The following is a 22,247-nucleotide window of genomic DNA, read 5'->3' as shown; positions in this document are numbered from 1 at the left end:
AGGAGATCCACATGGCGTGGCAGACCTCTCCTGACCCGCCCAGTGTACTTTGTCGATCTGCCTGTTCTGCTCCCCACTGTGTCTCTGGTGAATCCTCTTACCCTCCGCATCTCTGGCCTGTACCCTGGTTCTGTAAAATAAATAAATAAATAAATCTTAAAAAAAAAAAATACACTGTTTTCCCATTATTGATCCAGTGAACTTGTAGGCAGTTGTTATTAGTGCTATAACAGCCATTTACAAAAGAATGAGAATGAAAAACTGGCCCTTATTCTCAAAGATGATGGTCTTGTAGGAGGTAATAAAAAAAAAGTGTGTAATGTCTTACCAGAGCTATGTAAATAGAAGATAAGGATCTAGTAGACAAAGGAGTGTAAGTCCTATTGGAAAAGCCTGTTAGGCTTTCACACATTGTCATACTTGAATTAGAGCTTGAAAAAGGAGTTGGCATCCACCAGGAAATACAGTCAGGTGGGGAGCCCATTCCAGGAAATGGGAGTAGTGTGAAACACTTGTCTGGGAACTAGATGCAGCTGTTGTAGACAGAACATAGGAGATGGAGCCATAAGTCTGGAAAACTAGGGTTGGCTGGAGGAGAGCTTTTTACATTGTTAATTTTATAAAAGGCTTGTTTGCCTATGCTAAAAAATGTAAACTTTATCCAAGGAGACAATGGATCATGGGTTTTATGTTGATCAATAAAATTCGCATTTTAGAAAAACCATCCTGGTAGTATTAAGGAAAAAGAATAAAAGAATCAGAGGTGATGCAAGGCAATGAATCGGAGTCAGCTGCAGTTTTCAAGCACTAGGCAAGACCTGTAGCAGAGCTCTGAATATGGAGAGGGAGCAGGCTGGGCCACCACATGGGCTTAGTAACTGGCTTTGTGTTACTACCAGCACCATTCCCATCTTTTTGGCGGGACAACTAGGTGTTGGGGAGTTTTCTGAGGAAACAGTGTATGATTTATTAGCCACAAACTAAAGGTTGTTTTAGTTCTGTCTTGTGGATCAGAAGAGTTTCACATTTAAGAAATATCAATGGCATAGAAGAATAATGGGGAGATATAAAAAGAAATGTTATTGCCCAAGGTAATTTAGTTAGCCACAAACTAAAGGTTAGTTTAGTGCTGTCTTGTGGATCAGAAGAGTTTCATATTTAAGAAATATCAGTGGCATAGAGAATATGGGAAGATATAAAAAGAAATGTTACTGCCCAAGGTAACTCTGTAGTATGAGGGAAGGAGATCTAGCAAATGACACTGATAAGCAGAGGCAGGATAAACAGAAAATGGCATTCCAGAAACAGAAGAGAGGGAACGACAGTGTCAGATGTCTCAGAGGCCTAAATGAATCTACTCTGTTTCATCATCTGAAGTCCAGAGAACTTGGACCTCTGACTGCGTGTTCTAATAAGATGTTTCTGTAGCTGGTGAAAGTGAACTGTTGAGGTAGATAGCATTTGTGTGCTAATTCTAAGGATTTAACTTTTTAGTGAAACTTATGGTATCATGGAGTCAGTGTGAATTTTCATGTTTGCTTTGTTTTTATACTCATTAGAAAGAGCTAACATTATAGCTTGTAGAGTAACAGCCAGTAGAGAAGTGAAAGTAGAATTTGGAAGACCTTTTAGGAAATCCACAAGGCAGCAGATTGTGGGATTCTCTTGAACAGAACACCTGCTCCTTTAACTCTAGATAAAAAGGGGTGGGGGGATAGATGCAAGAGGTCTTTCATTTGGAAAGTGAGAATTTCATTAGTCTTTCATTTGGAAAGTGAAGATTTCAGTCAATTCAAAACCAAATTTTCTTTTTGAAGTCAGAAAATATACTAAAAATAAATGAAGTAAAATTTTGGAGAAATCCAAGGTGGACTGAGGTAAAGTTCACTTTTGCTGGTTTGAACCAGGACTAGGTTTTAATTTTGAGCTTCTCACTGAAATATATACAAAATAAACTTTTGCTTATTTAAATAAACTTGATTCAGATTTTAATTTTGTAATTGGCATGAACTAGGGGAGGTAGGGCTTTTGGTACTTTACCTCATTATTAAGGGTAAAAATTTACCCTTAATAGTAGTATTTCTTCCAAATGCCTCATTTCACTTTTCTGGCTTCAGAGAAATATCTTGAGTCCTAGAAATCATTTTTGAATTTCTCTGTAAGTTAGCTTAGGGTCCTCATTTCTTAGCTTTTACTAACAAGAAATCACCGGAAAGTAAGGTACTTTAGCATTTATGTTAGGAGAATATTAATATACCTGAACTTCAGATACCTTGAATCTTAATTTGCTTCAAGTTTTCCACTTAATTCTTTTTTACTGGGGTTTTAATTTTTACAACAGACATTTGGTTTGCAACAGAGCATTTCCTAGATACTGGAGTTTTGCCATCAGATGTGTCTTCAAATTAAAGTACTATCTGCTTTTTTGTTCAGAGTTAGTAGGAAAAAAGGAACAGCTGTTTAGAAGGAAGGGGATGCATTTGTAAACCTATGTATTTACACAGTATAAGCACCTTTTCAATTTTAATTTAAAGCCAACTTGAAATGTCTTCAAAATTTACAATTTTAAAAACAATCTTACTTCAGGCAAATATAGCACATAATCCAAAATAAACCAAGTAGATTAATTCTAAATAAATAAATATGTATATCTGTATATATAAATGTGTATACACACACACAGTGGTTTTGAAATTTAATCACTAAAAGAGAAACTAGTTGTCAACTTTTTAGTTTTGAGTGTTCAATTTTTGGTTCAGACAGTGACCTTCAGTATGAAAACTACCTCCTAAAGAATTAATAATTTGCATATTTTACACAAAGCTGTAGTATCCTGAAAGATTAAGCAAAATAGTTTTGTGATAAACATGGCAGAAGTTCAAGGTGATTTTTCTTACTTTTCATCTATTATAGATTCCATGAAATGTTAATGCTCCTCCTCTCCCTCCTCTGCCCCCCAGAGTGGATGTATTAAACTGACTTTGACAGACTGTGGTTTTTGCATGAAGCAAGCAGAAAAATGAGTTGTGAAAAAAGGGTAAATTGGTGTAGCATAGACTATCTTAGCCAACCTTTCTGTTGTTGTAAAATTATTAAGCAATTCTTTTCCACAGCATATATTTCAGAAATAGATATTGCTTCACTCTGTTTAATGGTTATTATTTTCTTCCTTTAAAAGAAATAGTGAATATGTGTACGCTAGCTAGCTCATTTCAAATTGCTGTGCTGTTTTCCCAAACCTTAGAAAATGATCTGTCTTTTCTGATAAGTGGAAAGCTTATCACTTCATGAACATTTGATATTCTCTTAAATGTGCCAAGACAGAGCAGAATTGTAAAAATGCCTAAAAGAAGATATAATTGTAGGTTATATTTCCATTTTTTAAAACAAATGTATTTAAAAAGAATGACAAATTTTTCTGTTTGATCAAATATATTTAAGTATCCTTTTCTAGTGCTTCTGATGTTCTCTTGTTTTAGTACAAGTAAATTTCTGAATAGGGAGACGGGGAAGCTGTGTGTTTATGTGTGTTTGTGTACATCTGTTCATCTGTGCTTGTGTGTTCATGTATACTTGTTCTTTTGTACCGATTTAAAAACACATTCTTTGACATGTAATACAACACTTTCAAGAACATAGAAGTAAAACTGAAAAATGATTCCAAAAATAGAAGTGGATTAAATAGTTAAGTGACAAATATATCACTTTGTATCTAGTACTTCCATTTAGAACCATTCTACTCTGCACAATTTACTATATCATATATCTCTAATTACCCTTCCTTCTAGGGATGCTAATAATAATAGCAAACATTTATATAGCACTTCATGGTTTCTTTTTGCCAACATTCAATATTTAATTATTTTCTTACTTACTATGTTGCTTAGTACTTTATGGTTAGCATATCTAGCACTCTAGACTGTCAATTCATATTTATCACCCAGGCACATTGCCATTGAAGAACACACATGCTGATTTCTTTGTTACTTTACATGTCATATGAGTATAAATAGCCAACATGAATTTTGGTGAATGTCCAGCAATGGCTTCTGAGCGAATGTTTTAAGCTGAGGATAATATTTTAAGCATTAATGTGGTGTCAGAACACTTTGAAAATCTCTGTTTTTGTTTGCATGAGATGATGTCATAATGGTTAACTGATAATGTAGTATTTTATCTTATGGTATTGATTTTTTTGCCAAGGATGTAAAATCTCAGCTTCTAAAAGAAGTCAAGCTTTAATCTAAAATAATATGCACTACTATATTTTGAAGAAGAGAAGGATTTACAGCGTTATGTAAATGATGAGTGAAATAAAGGGCATGTAACTACTACTGTTTTTTATAGAACATCAAAAGGGAATTCTAAAATTCTAATATATTGGAAATATTGTGTTTGTTTCAGTCATTTTTTAAAGAGGAGGAGGCTCTCACTCACATATTAGTCCTTCTGTGCCATAAAAAACTACCAGTTAGCATTTTATTAATTCATGTATTATATTTTTTATCAATAAAAACTATTTCAGGTTTTACAAAATTAGATCACATGTATTGTGATGTTGAAATTACAAAATATAAAAACATACAGAATAATTTATTAATAAGAGCAACAGACTAGAGCATTACTGAAATTAGTTCTAAGTTTGCAAGGTACTATTCAAAACTGCAATGTGAACTATTGTTTTCCTGTAATGGCTGTAGTTGTACTATTGCACTACTTATACATTTAATTTCTGTAGTATCTTTTCACTGAGAGAATTGTAATGGGTTTTTATATTAGAGAATATTGTATTTACTAGGAGAAATTTTACTTGTTCATTATTTAAATGATGGTCTTCGACATTGTCTTAAGAATAAGGTTTTTTGATACACTGGAAACTACTTCACTTGGCAAGTTAGGTTACAGCTGTGCTATCTGTGTCAGCATGACATATGTAAACATGACTATTACAGGTGTTCTCTGCAGTTTCTGAAAAGGAATTACTTCACAAAAACCTAGAGAAATGTGCATGTGAAGAGTTTAAAATCTGTCTTCATTGAATACAATCAAGAAGTTACTAATTTTTTTGCATTCCTTTGTATAACTCTTAAGACCACTCTATTTTAAGGTTAATGTCAAATCCATGATAAGCAAACTTGTTTTAGTAAGGCAGACATAGCTTTCATTATTTATGCTTTCAGTAGCTGTGTTCCTTCCTTAATGAAAACTGTTATGCTTTTTAGAACTTAAAACCTCCTACATACAGGTTCATTTCCATTCCTTTTATCCTGTGTCCTTGTTTGCATGAGAGCAAATATTTCTCATCGTTTTTTTTGCATCAGTAACCCAGGAAATTACACTTTAGTTTCTGATTTGCCTTTCCTATTACAGGTCAACAAAAATTTCTCGCTTACTTCAACACCAGTCTCCTCACAACAGTCTAAGTTAAAACAGTCAAACGTGCTGGCCGCTCATCAGACCCAACGTCATTTTGGTTTCACTGAGACTGGTGAGCCCTTTCTTACTTGGACTGTTCTTTTAAATGTTCAGATACTCTAATGAATGTAATTTACTGCAGAAGTATAGTTCATACCACTTATAGTTGTCAGAATTCACACTTGAGGAATTATATCTATTTCTTTTTTTCTTTAAAAATCAAGTTACTGTGAATTTGTCACTTTAACAGTAGGTACTCTCAACCTTATTTTACTGAAATAATTTTCAGCAGCAGACAAATTTAAAAATAGCAAAACGTGATGTTAAATTTGCTTAATTTTCCTTCCAAATATTGGAGCCATAGAATATGAGTAATCCATTTCATAAATCATTTCAAGGAAAATATTTTGGCAAAAGTTGTATACACCTTGCCAGTCATAACCTGTTTCTTCAAAGTTGGCAAGTTAATAAAATATGCAAAGAAGTTAGTTACAAAATCCTACATGAATTGCTGTGTTGAAGTACATTGCAAATTTTTAGACTGATGCTTTAAATTAATTCAAATTAGAATTTCAAAGACTATCAAAGAAAAAGCATCTAGGTGAGAAATATGGGTTTTTATTAGTGATAAATAAGACAACTGAAATAACAATTATCTTAAACAAAGAGACTAAGAAGTAGAAGAATGTTGTGCCCAAAAATGATCAATATAATTTACTTAGAGATTTGGGAGACAGTAATTACTTTTCTACTTTGAAAGTATTTAGATTTTACATATGCAAATTATTTTAATGTTGCTTATATGATAATATTGTTTTATGTTACCCATAATAATTAAGCCAAGAGTAGTTAAGCCAAGAATTCATGTTTAGTTTTGACTGTGTATTTTATTACTCGATTACCTGAAAATTTAAGGATCTTCATTTGAAAACTTAAATGTTTTATATATAATTGAAGTTCAGTCACATAGTGCATATAAAAAATAAAGTGTGTAAATAAAACTTTGTGAGCACAAGGTACTATGTGAGTATAGCACACTTATAAACATGAGTATTTGTTTGCTAGCTTTGAAAATACTTGGAGTTCTAATTGTAAGTCACTATGACAATTTTCTCAAGCCTTGAAAACTGTTTCTAGAATTTCTGTAATCTGCCTTAAATTGGAGCAATAGTAATGGTCATATGTGCAACAGAACACAAGATGTGCTACACTGAGAGACTCTTGGTATCTGTACCATAAGTAGATATTTGGCATAACATTTTCTATGCCATTAGCCTCTTATTTTCTGGACTTGAACTAAATACTTGGTTTGCTTTAAGACCCTGTCATTCACTGAGAGTGGGGAATGGATGGTATTTCCCCATTTTTCTTTCTGCAGAGGTCTAAAATTCTTCTGAGAACAAATTTTTCATTCTACACTTCAGGATTAAAGGCATAACATGTAAATGTCTACTTAAATTAATAGTATATTAATTGAAAATTCATTCAAGTAGTGTCTTAAATTTGTTAACTTACCAAGTGTAAATAATAGATATCACTGTATCCTATAAAGGGAAAGAGCACAGAGGACAGATTGGAAGACCTTTGAAATGGAAAGTGGAATTACTGGATTAAAGGGAAAAGTGGATATGATAAAGGCAGACATTGCAAACCTCATAATTATACAGAAGATTGGGTCCATTAATCTTTAGATTTCTGCAGCCATATTTAGGGTTTGACGTGAGGATATTTATATCATGTATTTCCCCCCATGGGTGAACTTTGCAAGTATTATCTTTAAGCTGTAGGATACATGGTAACTCTATTTCACTTGATTTTGTTTTAGTTATTAATATGCTTGACTTCCTTCATTTTGAGGCATACCCTTCCTATAAAATTTATCGAGCTGTCACTTACAGAATTATACAATTCTGAAAACAGGATGAATAGGCTATTGCATTGACCAAATTAATCCATTTTTTCCATTAAGAAGCCAATCTTTGTGGGCGGGGGAGGGGAATCCTTCACTAGGAAATATCTGAACTAGTTTCTATATTTGGCTTCATTTCTGAATGACTGTGTAATCTTCAGCGATTTATGTAGGCATCAATTTTCTTCCTGCTACTAGTAAATGAAAGGCCTGGGTTTGGTAAGTTTGTGTCTCACTGCAGACTTGGGCCAACCAGATTGGGAGGAGAGGGCACAAAGCAGGAGGGTTCCCAGGGGACTGTAGCAGAGCAGCTGTGGTGCTGCTCCTGGTATGGTACCATACATCCTGTGCTCCTAAATTATATGTAGTGTTGTGAACCAATATCACTGCAGTGATTTTTTAAAAATAATATAATAGTTTATTTTTACATAATTTTGTGCATTTTTCCATCTCAGTTGTAATCCCCATGGGTTTCCCATCACCAAATCACCCATGTGCCATCACCATAGTGCAGTGCACTTCCCTCCCCCCACTGTTCTTGATCCCATTCCCCACTCCACCCCCATAAAATGTCTCTGGTATATAGCTCTTCATTGTTATTATCATTATTTTCTTGCCTGGTCTGTTATACTGCTATGAGTGAAACTATCGGTATTTTTCTTTTTCTTTCTGGCTTATTTCACTAAGGGTGATCTTCTCCAGCTCCATCCATGTTGCTACAAAAGACATGTGTTTATTTTTTTTGTTTGGTTGTGGAGTAAGACTCCATTGTGTATAAGTGCCACATCCTTTTAATCCAGTCATCCACTTTTTGGTACTTGGGCTGTTTTCATGTCTTTCCAATTGTCTATAAGGCAGCAATAAACATAGGGGTGCAGGTGTCTTTTTGAATCAGTGTTTTTGTGTCTTTTGGGTAGATACCTAGGAGTGGGATTGCTGGGTCATATGGAAACTCCATGTTAAGCAGTTTGAGGGACCTCCACACAGTTTTCCATAGTGGTTGTACTAGTTTGCATTCCCACCAGCAGTACTGCAATGATTTTCAAACTTCTGTAATTCTATTAATATTCAAAGCGTTCTAAAAAGTTAAGTGTTCTTTACATATTATGTTAGAATCTGAAGTACAATGAAGATAGGTTGTTTAAAAATTAAAATCTCGTGGGAAAATCTGTCCAAATATTCAAGTCTTACTTGAATGCTTGACTGAGTACAGGATTAAAGAAACTAATGAAAATGGGCCCATTAGCCCTTGTTCTAAGAGGCATAAGGTCGGGAGTTAATTTGACATATAAAAGCAAATTTATATGCTAGAGAACTGTACTCTAAGATGGAATTACGGTCTTTTGTAACTTCTGCTGCCCTTATTCAGGGTGAGTAAAGGAAATGGCTAGAAAAATAAAAATTTCTTCTTTGGTTTCTGTTTCTTAGTTTCTAGACGATACCTTTATTCCTTTTTAAATAATTTTAATGAAGTTTTTCTAAAGCCTTCTCCAGAGGGTTTAAATATTGCAGTCTTAGCCCTGAAGAGGTTTATTGTCTGGATGGGGAATAAAGCGAGCATGCAACAAATTACGTCAATTTGGTGAATTTTAAAAGGATCACTGGGAAATGAAAGGGGTAGGACAACTAAGAGACTTCTTAAATTTCACATGTCCAAATAGAACTCTTATTCCAGACCACTTCCTTCCACCTCTACCTTCTGAACTAAAACCAGTTTTTTCCAAGCCCAGGATTCCCTATAACTTTACCCAGTTTAAGTGAACCTAGGAACTCTTCCTGACCTCTCCTTGTCCTTCTAATTCCTTGCTTCCAACCTTGTCTTTTAGTACATTCTCCTCATTGTAACTAAATGACTCTGTGAAAAATAAATTAGGTCAGGTTACCTTCCTGCTTGAGACTCTTCAGTGGCTCTCTGACACAATTAGAATGAGCCTCAGAATCCTTATCCTCTTTACAAAACCTCCCTTGACCTTGCTTCTGTCTTCATTATTGGTCTTATCAGGTTAGAACTCAAGCAAGTCAAGCAGCAGGTAAGAGCTTGATGTGAACAGTGAGTGATTTGAATCTTAGTTTATTTAGAGGAGATGGTTAGATAGATATATTTTTTTTCAAAAATTTATTTATTTGTGCATACAGAACTGGGGTACAGGCCAGAGGCTCAGGGGCGGCGAGAGGATTCACCAGAGACAGAGTGGGGAGCAGAACAGGCAGATCGACGAAGTACACTGCTGAGGGGAGCAGCGGGCGGGTCAGGAGAGGTCTGCCACGCCATGTGGTCATCTCCAGGGCAGGCAGGGATCGAACTCATGCTGCAGTGGCTTTAGCTTCTCAGTGCTGTGCTTTAACCCGCTGCGCCACCAGGGAGGGCCTAGATAGATAAATTTTAAATGAACTGAATCTGCAACGGTAGATTGGGGGTCACAAGTTTTACCATACTAAGTAATTCATGTTGGTTCTCTAAGTAAAAAGAGAGCTGCCCAAAGCTATGAGGTATTTTGTAAAATTGTATTTTACAAAATACAGTGGGTATCTGTGTGAAGGATAGGTTAGAGAGGGGAGAAAGCTAGATAAAACTCTTAATGAGGGCCCTCCCTGGTGGTGCAGCGGGTTAATACACAGCACTAAGAAGCTTAAGACACTTCCACATGAGTTCGATTCCCGCCTGCCCCGGAGGTGACCACATGGCGTGGCAGACCTCTCCTGGCCCGACCGCTGCTCCTCTCAGCAGTGTACTTCATAGATCTGCCTGTTCTGCTCCCAACTCTGTCTCCGGTGAAGCCTCTCGCAGCCCCTGAGCCTCTGGCCTGTACCCCAGTTCTGTACACACAAATAAATAAATCTTAAAAAAAAAAAACTCTTAATGAATTACTTATTTAAAAAATTGCTTTTTAATCTAGGTTCATAATTGCAAGATCATAAGATAGCTAATTTTGCTAAAATTAAAACTATAAATATTCCCTGAGTACTTTATATAAGTACAATGTTACATCAATTATACTTTAATAAAACTTGGCCATAAAATTTTAACATCTTAGGTTAAGGTGTAGGTAGATCAAATAAATTCCTCACCATGTAGTGAACATGTTAACCCTTCTTCCAAAACTGTTTCCAAACTTTTTTAGAGCAAGGACGAAAATCTACAAAATGATGACAGCACCTGGGTTTATATAGACATATAACCTGCTTTCATTATATCCTTATTTGATCCCTAACAAAACTTCCTGGGAAGTAGGATAAACATTAAGAGCACAGGCAAGTGAAATCTGTTCAGAGCTTCTAGGACCTCAAGGGATTTTCTTCTGCCCCTTTACTGTGCAACTGGGAAGCAGAGGGACTGACTTGTAGTTCACTGCTGGTGGTAGTTGTGAAGGAAAACAGATCTTACTCCTAGCTCAGTATTTCTCATTCTCACTTCACAAACTTCCTGTTGTAGAGAGGGCTAACTTGCAGGAGGAGCAATGAACTGCCTGCCTGGACCATCAGGTAGGTGGTACCTCCTCACTCAGGACCCATTGTCTTCCTACTCTGCCAGCCGGAGCCTGGGTCTCTGGGTGCTGTCTTTGGTACCTTGCTTTAGAGGTCTGAGATATATTGCACAGTAAATGCCTAAGCACCACTACCTATTTGGAACAGAAGTAGTTGCTAAAACTAAGTGTCAGGAAGGTATTTTCTGAAAGTTAATGAACTCTTACTTTTCTTGGAATATAATTCTGTTCGCCAGTTATTAGTTATTCAGTTTTTAGTCAAATCAAGCATTTCTCTATGCAGAAATTTTGCTCTGAAGTTTGTCTGAACCCCAAATTCCATTTAACCAACTCTAGACTCTATTATAGAATTAAATGATAAGATTAAATTAAATCAGTTGCCATTGAAAGCAATCACTGTGGTAGGGGAGGGATATTTAAGTTTGAGTAAGCACTTACTCTGTTGGCAGTGGGGTAGCTGTATTCCTTGCATATAATAGGATTTAATTTATATTTAAAGGACACATTTAGTTTTTATTTACTGTGCCTTTTTAATACCTTGCACTGAAATAAGTTTAAATAGCTAAGTTAAGTCATGCAAAATGAAACAAATCATTATATTAATATGATCTTATTAATCTAATCTTTATATTTTTAAAAATTATAGACAGGGTTTGTTGGAAGATAGGCAGCATGCTATATTTTAAAATAATCAGTAGTTTTTGTCTTCATATCTTTTTTGAATTTGCCACTAGACCATATAAACATAATTGAGACTTGATAGGCAACCTTTTCATCTAATTTTCAACATATCCTAATTAGTCATTATATTTTGTTTAAAAAAATCGTAGCATTATTCCGATGACTTCAATACTGACTGAAATATCTATCAAATAGCAAGTTAATTTTTGTGCTATGCATGTTGAATATTTTAAGTACATTTTCCTTTATTTCACTTTTAAAGTTAGACCAATCTGCACTCATTCCCTTGTTCGGTTCTTAAAAATGTGAGCTATTTTCCCAATAATATTTAATTTTTTGTCTACCAATTGCAGTATTTCAAAAAGTTTTGAACTTTTTTTTGTGGAGAAATGCAAACATTTCAATAACGCCCCGTCTAAAATGTAGACTGGTTCATCATTTCATCTAGATTCCATGATAGCCTTCTATAAGCTATTGTAAAGGTAGATTGCATCTAAGCTTGAAACAAGATGGGTCTTGTATTTCAGAGAAGAAAAGGAAAACATTTTGGCAAAAGCTAAGGATTAGAATGACCTTCAGTAAACACAGGTGATGGCAAAGGGGTTTCCTTTTTAAGTAAGGTAAAAATGAGTTTCAAAGTAGTTTCAAACATCTTGTCAGAATTGGCAGAGTTTTAGGTAATATTCTTAGTGAAATCTATTAATTAAAAGTTTTATTGAATTTCTTTAAAAAAAAGATTTATTTATGCATACAGAACTGGGGTACAGGCCAGAAGTGCAGGGGTGGCGAGAGGATTTACCAGAGACAGAGAGGGGAACAGAACAGGCAGATTGACAAAAGTACACTGCTGAGGGGAGCATGGGTGGGTCAGGAGAGGTCTGCCGCACCATGTGGGTCACCTCCAGGGAAGGCAGGGTTCAAACTCATGCTGAAGTGGCTTTAGCTTCTTAGTGCTGTGCTTTAACCTGCTGCGCCACCAGGGAGAGCCCCAATAAATCTTTTTTTAAAAAGGAGGTGTCAGGGAGGCAAATACAGAATAATAGAATTTTGAAAAACATGCAAAAAGAGACATTAAGCTGAAGTAATTTGTATATATGTATATATACATATTACATATATATACATATTATATATATATATATAAATAGTTTATTTTTACATCATTTTGTGCCTTTTTCCATCTCATTTGCAATCCTCTTGGGCTTCCCATCACCAAATCACCCATGTGCCATCACCATAGTCCAGTGCATTTCCCTCCACCCCTACAAAATGTCTCTGGTATATAGAAGCTGAAGTAATTTTTAGAACAGTAAACATCTCAAGCTTACATAGTCTACTGGAGCTCACTTAAATTTTGAAAGTTTGGTTATTTGGGATTCTTCACATTTGGGTTTTTCTGAACACTAGGGAAGAGATCTTGGATCTTACGGATTTTTTAAAAAAATACTTATTTGTTTAATCATACAGAACTGTGCACAGGCCAGAGGTACAGGGACGGTGAAAGGATTTGCCAGAGACAGAGTGGGAAGCAGAACAGGCAGATTGACGAAGTACACTGCTGAGGGGAGCAGTGGGCAGGTCAGGAGAGGTTTGCTGCGCCATGTGGATCACTTCTGGGGCAGGTGGGGATCGAACTCATGCTGAAGTAACTTTAGCTTCTTAGTGCTGTTCTTAGTGCTGTGCACCAGGGAGGCCCTCTTAAGGAATTTTTAAAAACTTGTTACTATTTACATTTCTCTTCCAAAAGATTGATGTTTTTGTTGTCATTCATGATTAGATTTTTATATTTGGTGCATTATGGGTATACTATACCATTTCATAACCAATATTGGTAGTCTACTACAAATTAACCAGTGTTCTGAGTTAATCCACTACTTGTAACACAAGGTCCAGGATTTCCTGGAATAATAAATGTCATTTGAGTTAGTAAAGTGTTTCTAATCATGTTTATTACTTAAAGTATCTATGTCTACCACTTCCTAACTTTAATATCATTTTATCAATGCTGACATATATTAATATACTTAACAAGTGGTTCTTCATACACAAGACTATGTATTTGATATTAATGTCACCCTTGAGATATTAACCTTCTTCTAATACCTACTCTCTGTGGTAAGAATATGAATGCAAACTTTTTTCCTCATTTAAATATGCTGATCTGACTGCATTTAAATTTGCCTGCAATTTCCTCGCAATTAATTTTGTACGAAGCTATGTTATATGACATTATGTGCCATGTATAGTGCCAACCATATAACCTTGAACCTTTTTACCCCATCTGTTGAAAATAGACAACTTACTTTAAACTTTTTCTCCTTTTCAGTCACTCTCTTTGTATTTGTTTAAAATCTACTAAATTTGCAATATACTGTAACATCAAGCCAGATTTTACAAGTGAAATACTTTTATTTAACAATCAATGAAAAATAAAAAACAACTGATACCATAAACCCTAAGAAACTGAGCTCTTATTGATTTAATTATTAAATGTACATAATTCAATGCTAAAATAGTCAAAATGCTTACCAAATAATTTAATCATCATTTTATGATATTCTGATATTTACCTTTTCCAGAGTTTTCCATTAATATATTAACAATTCTAAACCTGTTTTTATGTATTGAAGGTTTACAGAGGTTATTTGTATGTATCAAATTTGTTTTTAAAAGATCAAATGTAAAATTGTTTAGGTAAAATTAAACAGCTTTTGTAGTATATATATGTGGCTCTGAAATATGAAATCTAATCTCAGGCAAGATATTCAATCTCAAACTTGTACAGTAAGATATATAAGCTAACCACTTTTGTCATTTTTATAACAGAAAGGTCATCATTGCCATGAATGAGCCTGTGTTTTTAGAAGGAAGCTTCTCTGGTTTTCTCTTCTGTCTCATTTCTGATGGTCACATTCATTCTTTCATGTAGAAACTATGGACTCATCTGACTCCTTTTCCTTTTCTAGCTAGTCAGTCACTGAGTCTTCTCATATCTTCTTTCTAAATTTCTCTTAATTCTCCAACTGTTCCTTATGGTATCTTTTCTTGTTTTTTTCCTTTTTCTAATATCAAAATTTTGTGACTGTCAATACATCTTACTGAATATCTACATAGAAGTTCTCTTTCCTGAATGGATGTCACTTCTATATATTTTTAAATCACTTTATAAAGTGATCCTTAGTATCTGCCTTTTTTTTTTTTTTAAATGAAGGACCGGGTGTAAATATTGTACCCCTCTTCTGTTGTGTCAACAATCTATAACCTTGCTATTTTTGCTCGCCTTTTGTGAATTTTGTATATATGACTAAGACACCTTAATGGTAGTTTTTAATTTAAAATTAACAGACAAAATAAATGAGTCCACCCATTGGACTGACAGACTAAATGCCAGAATGAGAATAAGTGGGACAATGGTATCTATCTAGAAGTCTCCACTCCTCCCAAGTGGTTTGCTTATGAATTATTCGTAGATATAAGTCAACCTCCTTTCCCTAATCCATGTTTACTGCTTGCAGCATCCACATTATGTGGGATCTGGTGTCTGTTTGGCTTATAGCATTTTTTCAGATGACCCTTCAATGATTTCTTCCAAGTTTTTTTTTTTTTTTAATGTTACTCCTTATCAAACATGCTGATTCTTTGTTCTTCACGTGTCTTCCAAGTTACATGGTCAGGTGGATCTTACTATTGTAAACCACCATAATGTTTTCAGACAAATGTTTTTGATCATTTTTCCTTTTCTCTAAATTTATTGAATTTCTAATCTGTTTTTCTTTTCAAGCTTACCAATGATCTTTACATTACTAATTCCAATGGTGAGTTCTTTGCCCTTATCTTACTTGACCTATCAATAGTGTTGGACACATTTGATCAGTTCTTAAACATTGGTTTCTGGGACACCACATACTTGGTTTTACTCTTATCTCATTACTCACTACTCTTCATTCTCCATTGCTGGTTCTTCCTCTTTTCTACCATCTCTTATTAGATTGTTCAACTGCAGTCTGATCTTCTTTATTTCTTATATATGTTTGCTTCTTTGGTAATTCATGAGTTTAGGTAAAACCCATATGTCAGTCATTCTTGAATAGTTCTTTTTTAACCCAGACCTCTTTTCAGAAATCTAGACATGCAGAATTCAGAATGGTAGGCTTCTAGTCTCTTATGGCAGTTAAATACCTGAAATGTGGCTGGTGTGACTAAGAAATTAAGTATTTCATTTAAATGTGAATATCCACATGTCATCAGATGCAGTCACATTGGATAGCTCAGAACTATTAAAATCTACCTCAGGCCCTCCCTGGTGGTGCAGCGGGTTAAAGCAGTACTGCACTGAGAAGCTAAAGCCACTTCCGCATGAGTTTGATTCCCGCCTGCCCGGGAGGTGACCACATGGCGTGGCAGACCTCTCCTGACCTGCCCGCTGCTCCCCATCAGCAGTGTACTTCGTAGATCTGCCTGTTCTGCTCCCCATTCTGTCTCTTGTGAAGCTTCTCACTGCCCCTGAGCCTCTGGCCTGTACCCCAGTTCTGTGTGTACAAATAAATAAATCTTAAAAAAAAAAATCTACCTCAATGTTCACCTTCATTGTTTAACACCAAGCAAATCAAGTGTTAAAATAGAGAATTGAATGCCAGTGTCTAAAATTGAATACAAGTAATGCCTTTAATATTAACATTCCTCTAAATGTAATATTGAAGATTTTATATGTCATCATCCTGATTATGCAGATACTAATAACCATCAATATTGATGAACTTAAATAGAGATTATAGAAGTTTCTTATTTTTCTTATTTAAGTACAAACATAATATTTGGAAGCACTTAACAAACAGGTCAGAGATACCTGATTTACATTCAGGTGAGGATTAAATGAAGAATTATAACAACTTTATATGGTTGCCACAGAGTAGGTGATAGGTCAAGTTATAAAGTGGCTAAATTATTTAGTTTAGTTAGATTGTGACCTTAAGCAAGTTATTTCATCTTATAATTTCTCCTTTAAAATAGAAGAGGAGAAACTGTTTATTGCAAGTAAAAGTTTTGACTTGCAATGCAGTAAGAGTTATAAATACTTCTTTATGACTATAGTCAGAACTATTTTAATCACTGAGCTTTCTTATTTTTAATTCATTTAACTTTCCACTAAATTGTAGAAAGAGAAATCACTGTGTTTTTAGAATTAAACTTAATGAATGTCTTATTAAAATCCTTACTATTATAATACATGTTTTTCAAAATACAACGTTTAGGCATGCCAATTAAAACATGTCAATGACAAAATGGTTTTTGGTATTTAATTTTAAAGTGGCAAAACTTAAAGTTTATAACTTTATCAGAACACGGTTTTTTATCATGGTGAAAGTAGTAAGTGATCTGTAACTTGTTGCTATTACTTCAGAGTAAAATGAAACTGTAATCAGCTTGCTCAAAGGTGACTATTAAATGAAGAATTATACCAACTTTATATGGCTGCAACAGACTGGGGATAGGTTAGGTTATAAAGTGGTTAAATTATTTTGACCAGGCATAACTTATTGTTTTCATAGTTTGAGAATAAGACTACATTTAATAATGTGTTTATATTTCTTATAAGATCTGCTTTACTATTTTTGTGATCTCAAACTGCAATTGACAATTTCTTTTTTGTTGTCAAATATACCTCCTTTGAAATTCACACTTGTTCCATTTTTAAGATAATTAAGTATTTAAAATACTGTAGGGAATATTTTCAAATGTGTAGCTTTTAAATATAAATTCATAACTTTTTCTAATAATAAGCAATAAAAGGACTTTTGAAAAAGTGTCACATAAACTCGAAGCCATGATTTAATTAGTAGATATCGTTATTTATTTCTGATATTATAAATAATAAATATTATTATAAATATTATAAATAATAAATCTGCATATCAATGTTGACCACATGTCTGATAAAGAAGTTTGTTTAAAATAAAAGGTCATATTTTATTTCATATTGTTTTATATATTATCCCTTCCCTCTATATACATGGCATTAATATTTTCATGTATTTGACATCATTGTCTTTTCACTCTCTTCCATTCTATGATTTTGTGAAAAGTGATGAATTTTTTAAAAAGTGATAAATTTTTAAATTTAGCACTCAATATTATTCATTGATTTTGCTTTGGGCCAGTATTACTTAAAACCAGAGAACTTCTCATTTGTTGGACAGAGAAAGATGAAATACCATTTATATCATAGAAATAAAATAATTTTGTGATCCCCGTGCCCTATGTAAGTTTGTAAATTCCCATGTCTCACAATTTGTTTAAATTAAGTATATGACAAGAACTATTTTTGTTTTAAAACATGTTGGTTGTGTCTACTAAAGTCTCTGGAAATTTAGAGTCAGATCCTGGAAATTCATGGGGAAGAGAGCTATCTAAAATAAATTCTCATTTACTTTGTCACTTAGGTTATACTTTTTTAAAAAAGATCTCAGATTTCCCTTAGAGTAACTCAGCACAGACTTTTGCATTTGTGGTTTAGTCAGTTTGATCTGTATAGCGAACAGTCCTATGATATCATAGAATTTACTGGTAATGTTTTCTGGAAATGAGCATCCTTCATTTATTGAAACTGTTAACTAACAATGGAAATTAGGGCTGGGAACCAGACCTTCTTGTAATGACAGTGAAGTCAAGATAATATTGATTTGTATTTTCCAGAATTTTAAATGTGTGTTTTTAGGAAGCATTTTCCTTGAATGAAAAGTGAATGAAAATGTAAAGAATCACTCTCTGTGTTGTTCTTAGTCAGCAACTTGTCTATAGATCAGAGAGCAGAGTTGATGACAAATATGGAAACTAAGAAATGACTGAATCGAGTGACTGGTCATTTTTTTAAAATTATTTAAAAGATTTCTGCATTGTAAATGTTCAGTCAGTAAAAAGTAGAACACTGTTTTACTTCAGGCAATTTACTCAAATGCTCTAATTTCAGGCAACTTACTTTTTTAAAAAGATTTATTTATTTATGTATACAGAACTGGGGTACAGGCCAGAGGTTCAGGGACGGTGAGGATTCACCAGAGACAGAGTGGGGAGCAGAACAGGCCGACTGCTGAGGGGAGCAGTAGGCAGGTCCAGAGAGGTCTGCCATGCCATGTGGATCACCTCTGGGGTGGAGATCAAACTCATGCTGAAGTGGCTTTAGCTTCTTAGTGCTGTGCTTTAACCTGCTGCGCCAAGGAGAGCCCGCAAATTACTTTTTTCCTCAATTTTTTCCTATGAAAAATTTTCAACTCTACAAATTCATATAGTAAAAAAAATTGATAATATTTATCTTACTAGTGACTGTACTTTTCAAAATTTATTATCTCTCCTTGTAAAGTAAATTATATTTTATGGTTAGATTTGTTAAAGCAGTCCTCATCTTTTTATATTCTAAAACATCATAGCAGTAGAGTAATAGATGAAAATACTTTTTCCATCATTAAATTCTTCCTCATTTTAATGTTGGGTTTTGTTGTTTAATGCCTACATGCATATACTAAGAGTGTAGAATTCATTCATGCATTCAGTAAGTACCCAATGAGCACTTATTTTATTTCAGTCACTATTACAGATGTTATGAGTGTATTAGTGAACACAACCAGTAAAATTCCACGGCCTTTTTTATCTTACCTTGTAGTGGAGGGAGAATGACCATAAGCAACAAAAATGGAATAAATAACAGACAAGGTAGGGAAGAGGAATTGCATGAATTGGAAATGGCTTAGATTGTAGTTTTAAAGAGAGTGGTGAAGAAGACTTCAGAAAGAATCTCTTGCAGAATTTGGACGGAGAAAGCATGCAACTGTATGAGAGAACAGCATTAACTTAGATCCCGAGTCAGGAATGTGCTTGCTATGCATTTGAGTGGCATAGGTCAGTAGGACTAGAAGGGAAGAAATAGGAAGACAGTGAGGCCAGAGGAGTATTAAATGTAGTAGTAAATAATCAGGAGCTAAATTATACAGAAACAGATATAAATGAAGTGCTATGAAACACCTGCAGTACTGGCATTATGCACTAGAGATGTGTGTCTAAAAGGTGACATGGGTCACATTATACAGTTTGATATTGCTATCGTAAGAAAACTAAACAATGTGTTGGAGAGTCTATATGACATATGGCCAGTAATTCCTCATAGGGAAAGCAGTAATTAAACTATGAGAAGACTAATAATATGTAAATATGTTAAATCATTAATTAGGCATTTAGAATGGTAGTGGTAAGGGACAGAGAAGTAGAAAATGAGGGTAATTAGAGATTCTAATTTTGGTGATTGAGTGGATGACAATCTATTAATATATAGAGAAATAATGGGAATATTGAGTGTGAGATGCCTGAAAGACATGTGGAATAAGCTAATAGCTTCCAATTTCATTTAAGCCTTATTTATTAAATATCTAACTTTGGGTCAAATCTTGTGGCAAGAGATTTGTGCTAAGACCAGACTGCATACTTTGAAATTCAGTCTTGGACCATAAAATATAGGTAAGGAATTAATAACCTATATGTAGTCTTTGAACCTACAGGAGTTAATGAGATAAATTGAAAGATATTACTGAATGAAGATAGACCAATTGATTAAGAACCATTGATATGACTCTTGGTTCAGGGCTTACATATTTCCTATACAAAGAGACAATAAAGAAATTGAGTACATAGGCAAATACAAGAGGTTGACTAATTGATGGATGGTTAGTGATAAAGATATATCGACATGTCCATATTTGTACATTCATCTGTATCCACATATAAATGTGTGTGTATTATACATATATACTTTCACCTCAGGTTTTAGGAGGCAAGATACTAAGTTTTATAAACCAGAACTCATTGTTAGAATACCATATCTTTATCATATAAATAATTATAACACTATGTTTTCCTTTAGAGCTTTAGTTTTATGTTTATTTAAAAGCTATTGAAAATGTATGACAAACAGTATTTTGAACATCAAAGTCAAAATAAAAATTTTGGTACGGATATATCTATCTTGATTGTGATCAGTAGGCCAAGTACAAATCGAAATATTTCTCCTATATTAATTAACTAGTTTAATCCTCTGATCAACCTTTGAGATGCCCACGTTTCTCCTGTACTGAATGAGGAAATGGAGACATAGAGTGGATAAATAACTTGCCAAGGTCACATATTTAATAATTGCCAGATTCAATCTTACAATACGTATAAAGAGACTCTAGAGTCAGGCTTTATTATACTAATAATTTGTTCTTTGAAATGCATTTTTTCTAGTTGTAGAGGCACTAAAATTTATTTAACTATAGAGAATTAGAAATAACACATGCCTCTGTTTTGGGACAGTGCCCAGAAAATTTTTCAGTGAACAGTATAGTTATTGAATGGAACTGTCACTATATAAAATACAAATATATACTATAACTGTTCATCTGTGCATTAATTTTGGAGCTTTCTCTTTTTTTCAGCAAGGTGTCCTAATTATTCAAAGTTAGGGGAGAAATGTTTTTGCTGTTGTGGTTTGCTGTTTGTTTTTAAATAATGCTGAGAAAAATTTTAATGAGAATTTAAACCACATTTAAGTTATGTGGAAGATTTTCTAATGCTTAAAAGCATTGAGATTGTCTTGCCTAATAGATGTCATTAAAAATCTACTAAAGGAAACTTGACTGTAGAATTTAGGCTGTCCCAGGGAGTGAAGTGAATGGGGCACAAAGGGTGATGGCGACCTCGCGGACTTTAGTGGGTGCCTGGCTGCTGGGTGTGGTGTTAGCAACAACATCCGAAGAGGTAACAGCTTATTCCTTCCTTCCAGTCATATGCAGTGTTGTAAACCATTGCTCCCCTAATAAAACATAATAGCAAACAGAAGCCTATTCATTAAATCCTATGATCCTTTACCCAACTTTATTTTGATTTTTTTTTAACCACATAGAAGTTGAAAGAAAATAAAACTAAATTCACATTTGCTTCTTCCCTGTTTAACCATAATACCATTGCCCCAGCTAGGAAAATAGAAAATGATTCTATAATATCATCTAATAAATAGTTCACATTCACATTTTCCTTAATTGTATCTAATATTTCTTAAGCAATTTTATGTTTTCTTGCTATTTTATAACATCAGACTTTTCCTTTGTAATTTGAGTAATCTGTGAGATGATACTTTGAGGTCATGTGAAAACTCCTGTTTCTCAACAGCTTCCTCAGTACTGTCAGACCCAGTGATCATCTTTTACTGACAATAGTGAAGGAGTGCAAAGTGGTTAGTTTCTAATGTTGTTGTTGCTTCTACATTTATTGGATGGTAGTCAAGAAGAATGTTTGTTCTTTCTTGCCAATTTCTTTGAATATCATGAGTTTCTTTTCATTCAGTTTTTTTTTTTAATATTTCTTTACTATTTTCCTTGTGTGGCTCAAATTGTCCCCTAATTTGGCAGAAGAGATCTCTTTACTGCCTACTCTTCTATCTTTTGATAGGAACCAATTAACCTTTGAGTACTTCCTTGCTTTTGATGTCCTAGGTTCACCTTGTACTTTCCTTGCCCCACAGCTGCAGTTGGGCTTTTCCCCAGGAGCCTGATACTATTTAGTGAATAATGAAATTTGAGACTAAACTGTGGTACTAAGAACACATTGCTGTTGGTGTAGGTGCTTCTAGGACCAGTCATGGACATAACTAGAAATCAGTTTTTTAAAATCAGTGATTTGGTGTTTGCATTTTTCAGGTAGATGCCCAGGAGTGGACTTCATATAGGATTTAT

The 22,247-nt window shown here is 34.2% G+C and overlaps 1 protein-coding gene across 4 annotated transcripts in view; it reads left to right on the top strand.

Annotated features, from left to right (window-relative positions):
• The window catches only part of AHI1 (Abelson helper integration site 1), a 166,604-nt gene that overhangs the window by 66,729 nt on the left and 77,628 nt on the right, over positions 1–22,247 (top strand). For all 4 annotated transcript variants that reach the window (XM_012722687.1, XM_012722683.1, XM_012722689.1 and 1 more), the window contains one exon: positions 5,371–5,488. In XM_012722687.1, coding sequence (XP_012578141.1) covers positions 5,371–5,488 — 118 coding nt within the window. The remainder of the gene's footprint in view (positions 1–5,370; positions 5,489–22,247) is intronic.

The sequence above is a fragment of the Condylura cristata genome, unplaced genomic scaffold (assembly GCF_000260355.1).
Source record: "Condylura cristata isolate star-nosed mole 26May11 unplaced genomic scaffold, ConCri1.0 scaffold00001, whole genome shotgun sequence".
NCBI lineage: Eukaryota > Metazoa > Chordata > Mammalia > Eulipotyphla > Talpidae > Condylura > Condylura cristata.
This window is presented reverse-complemented; position numbering and strand designations above follow the sequence as displayed.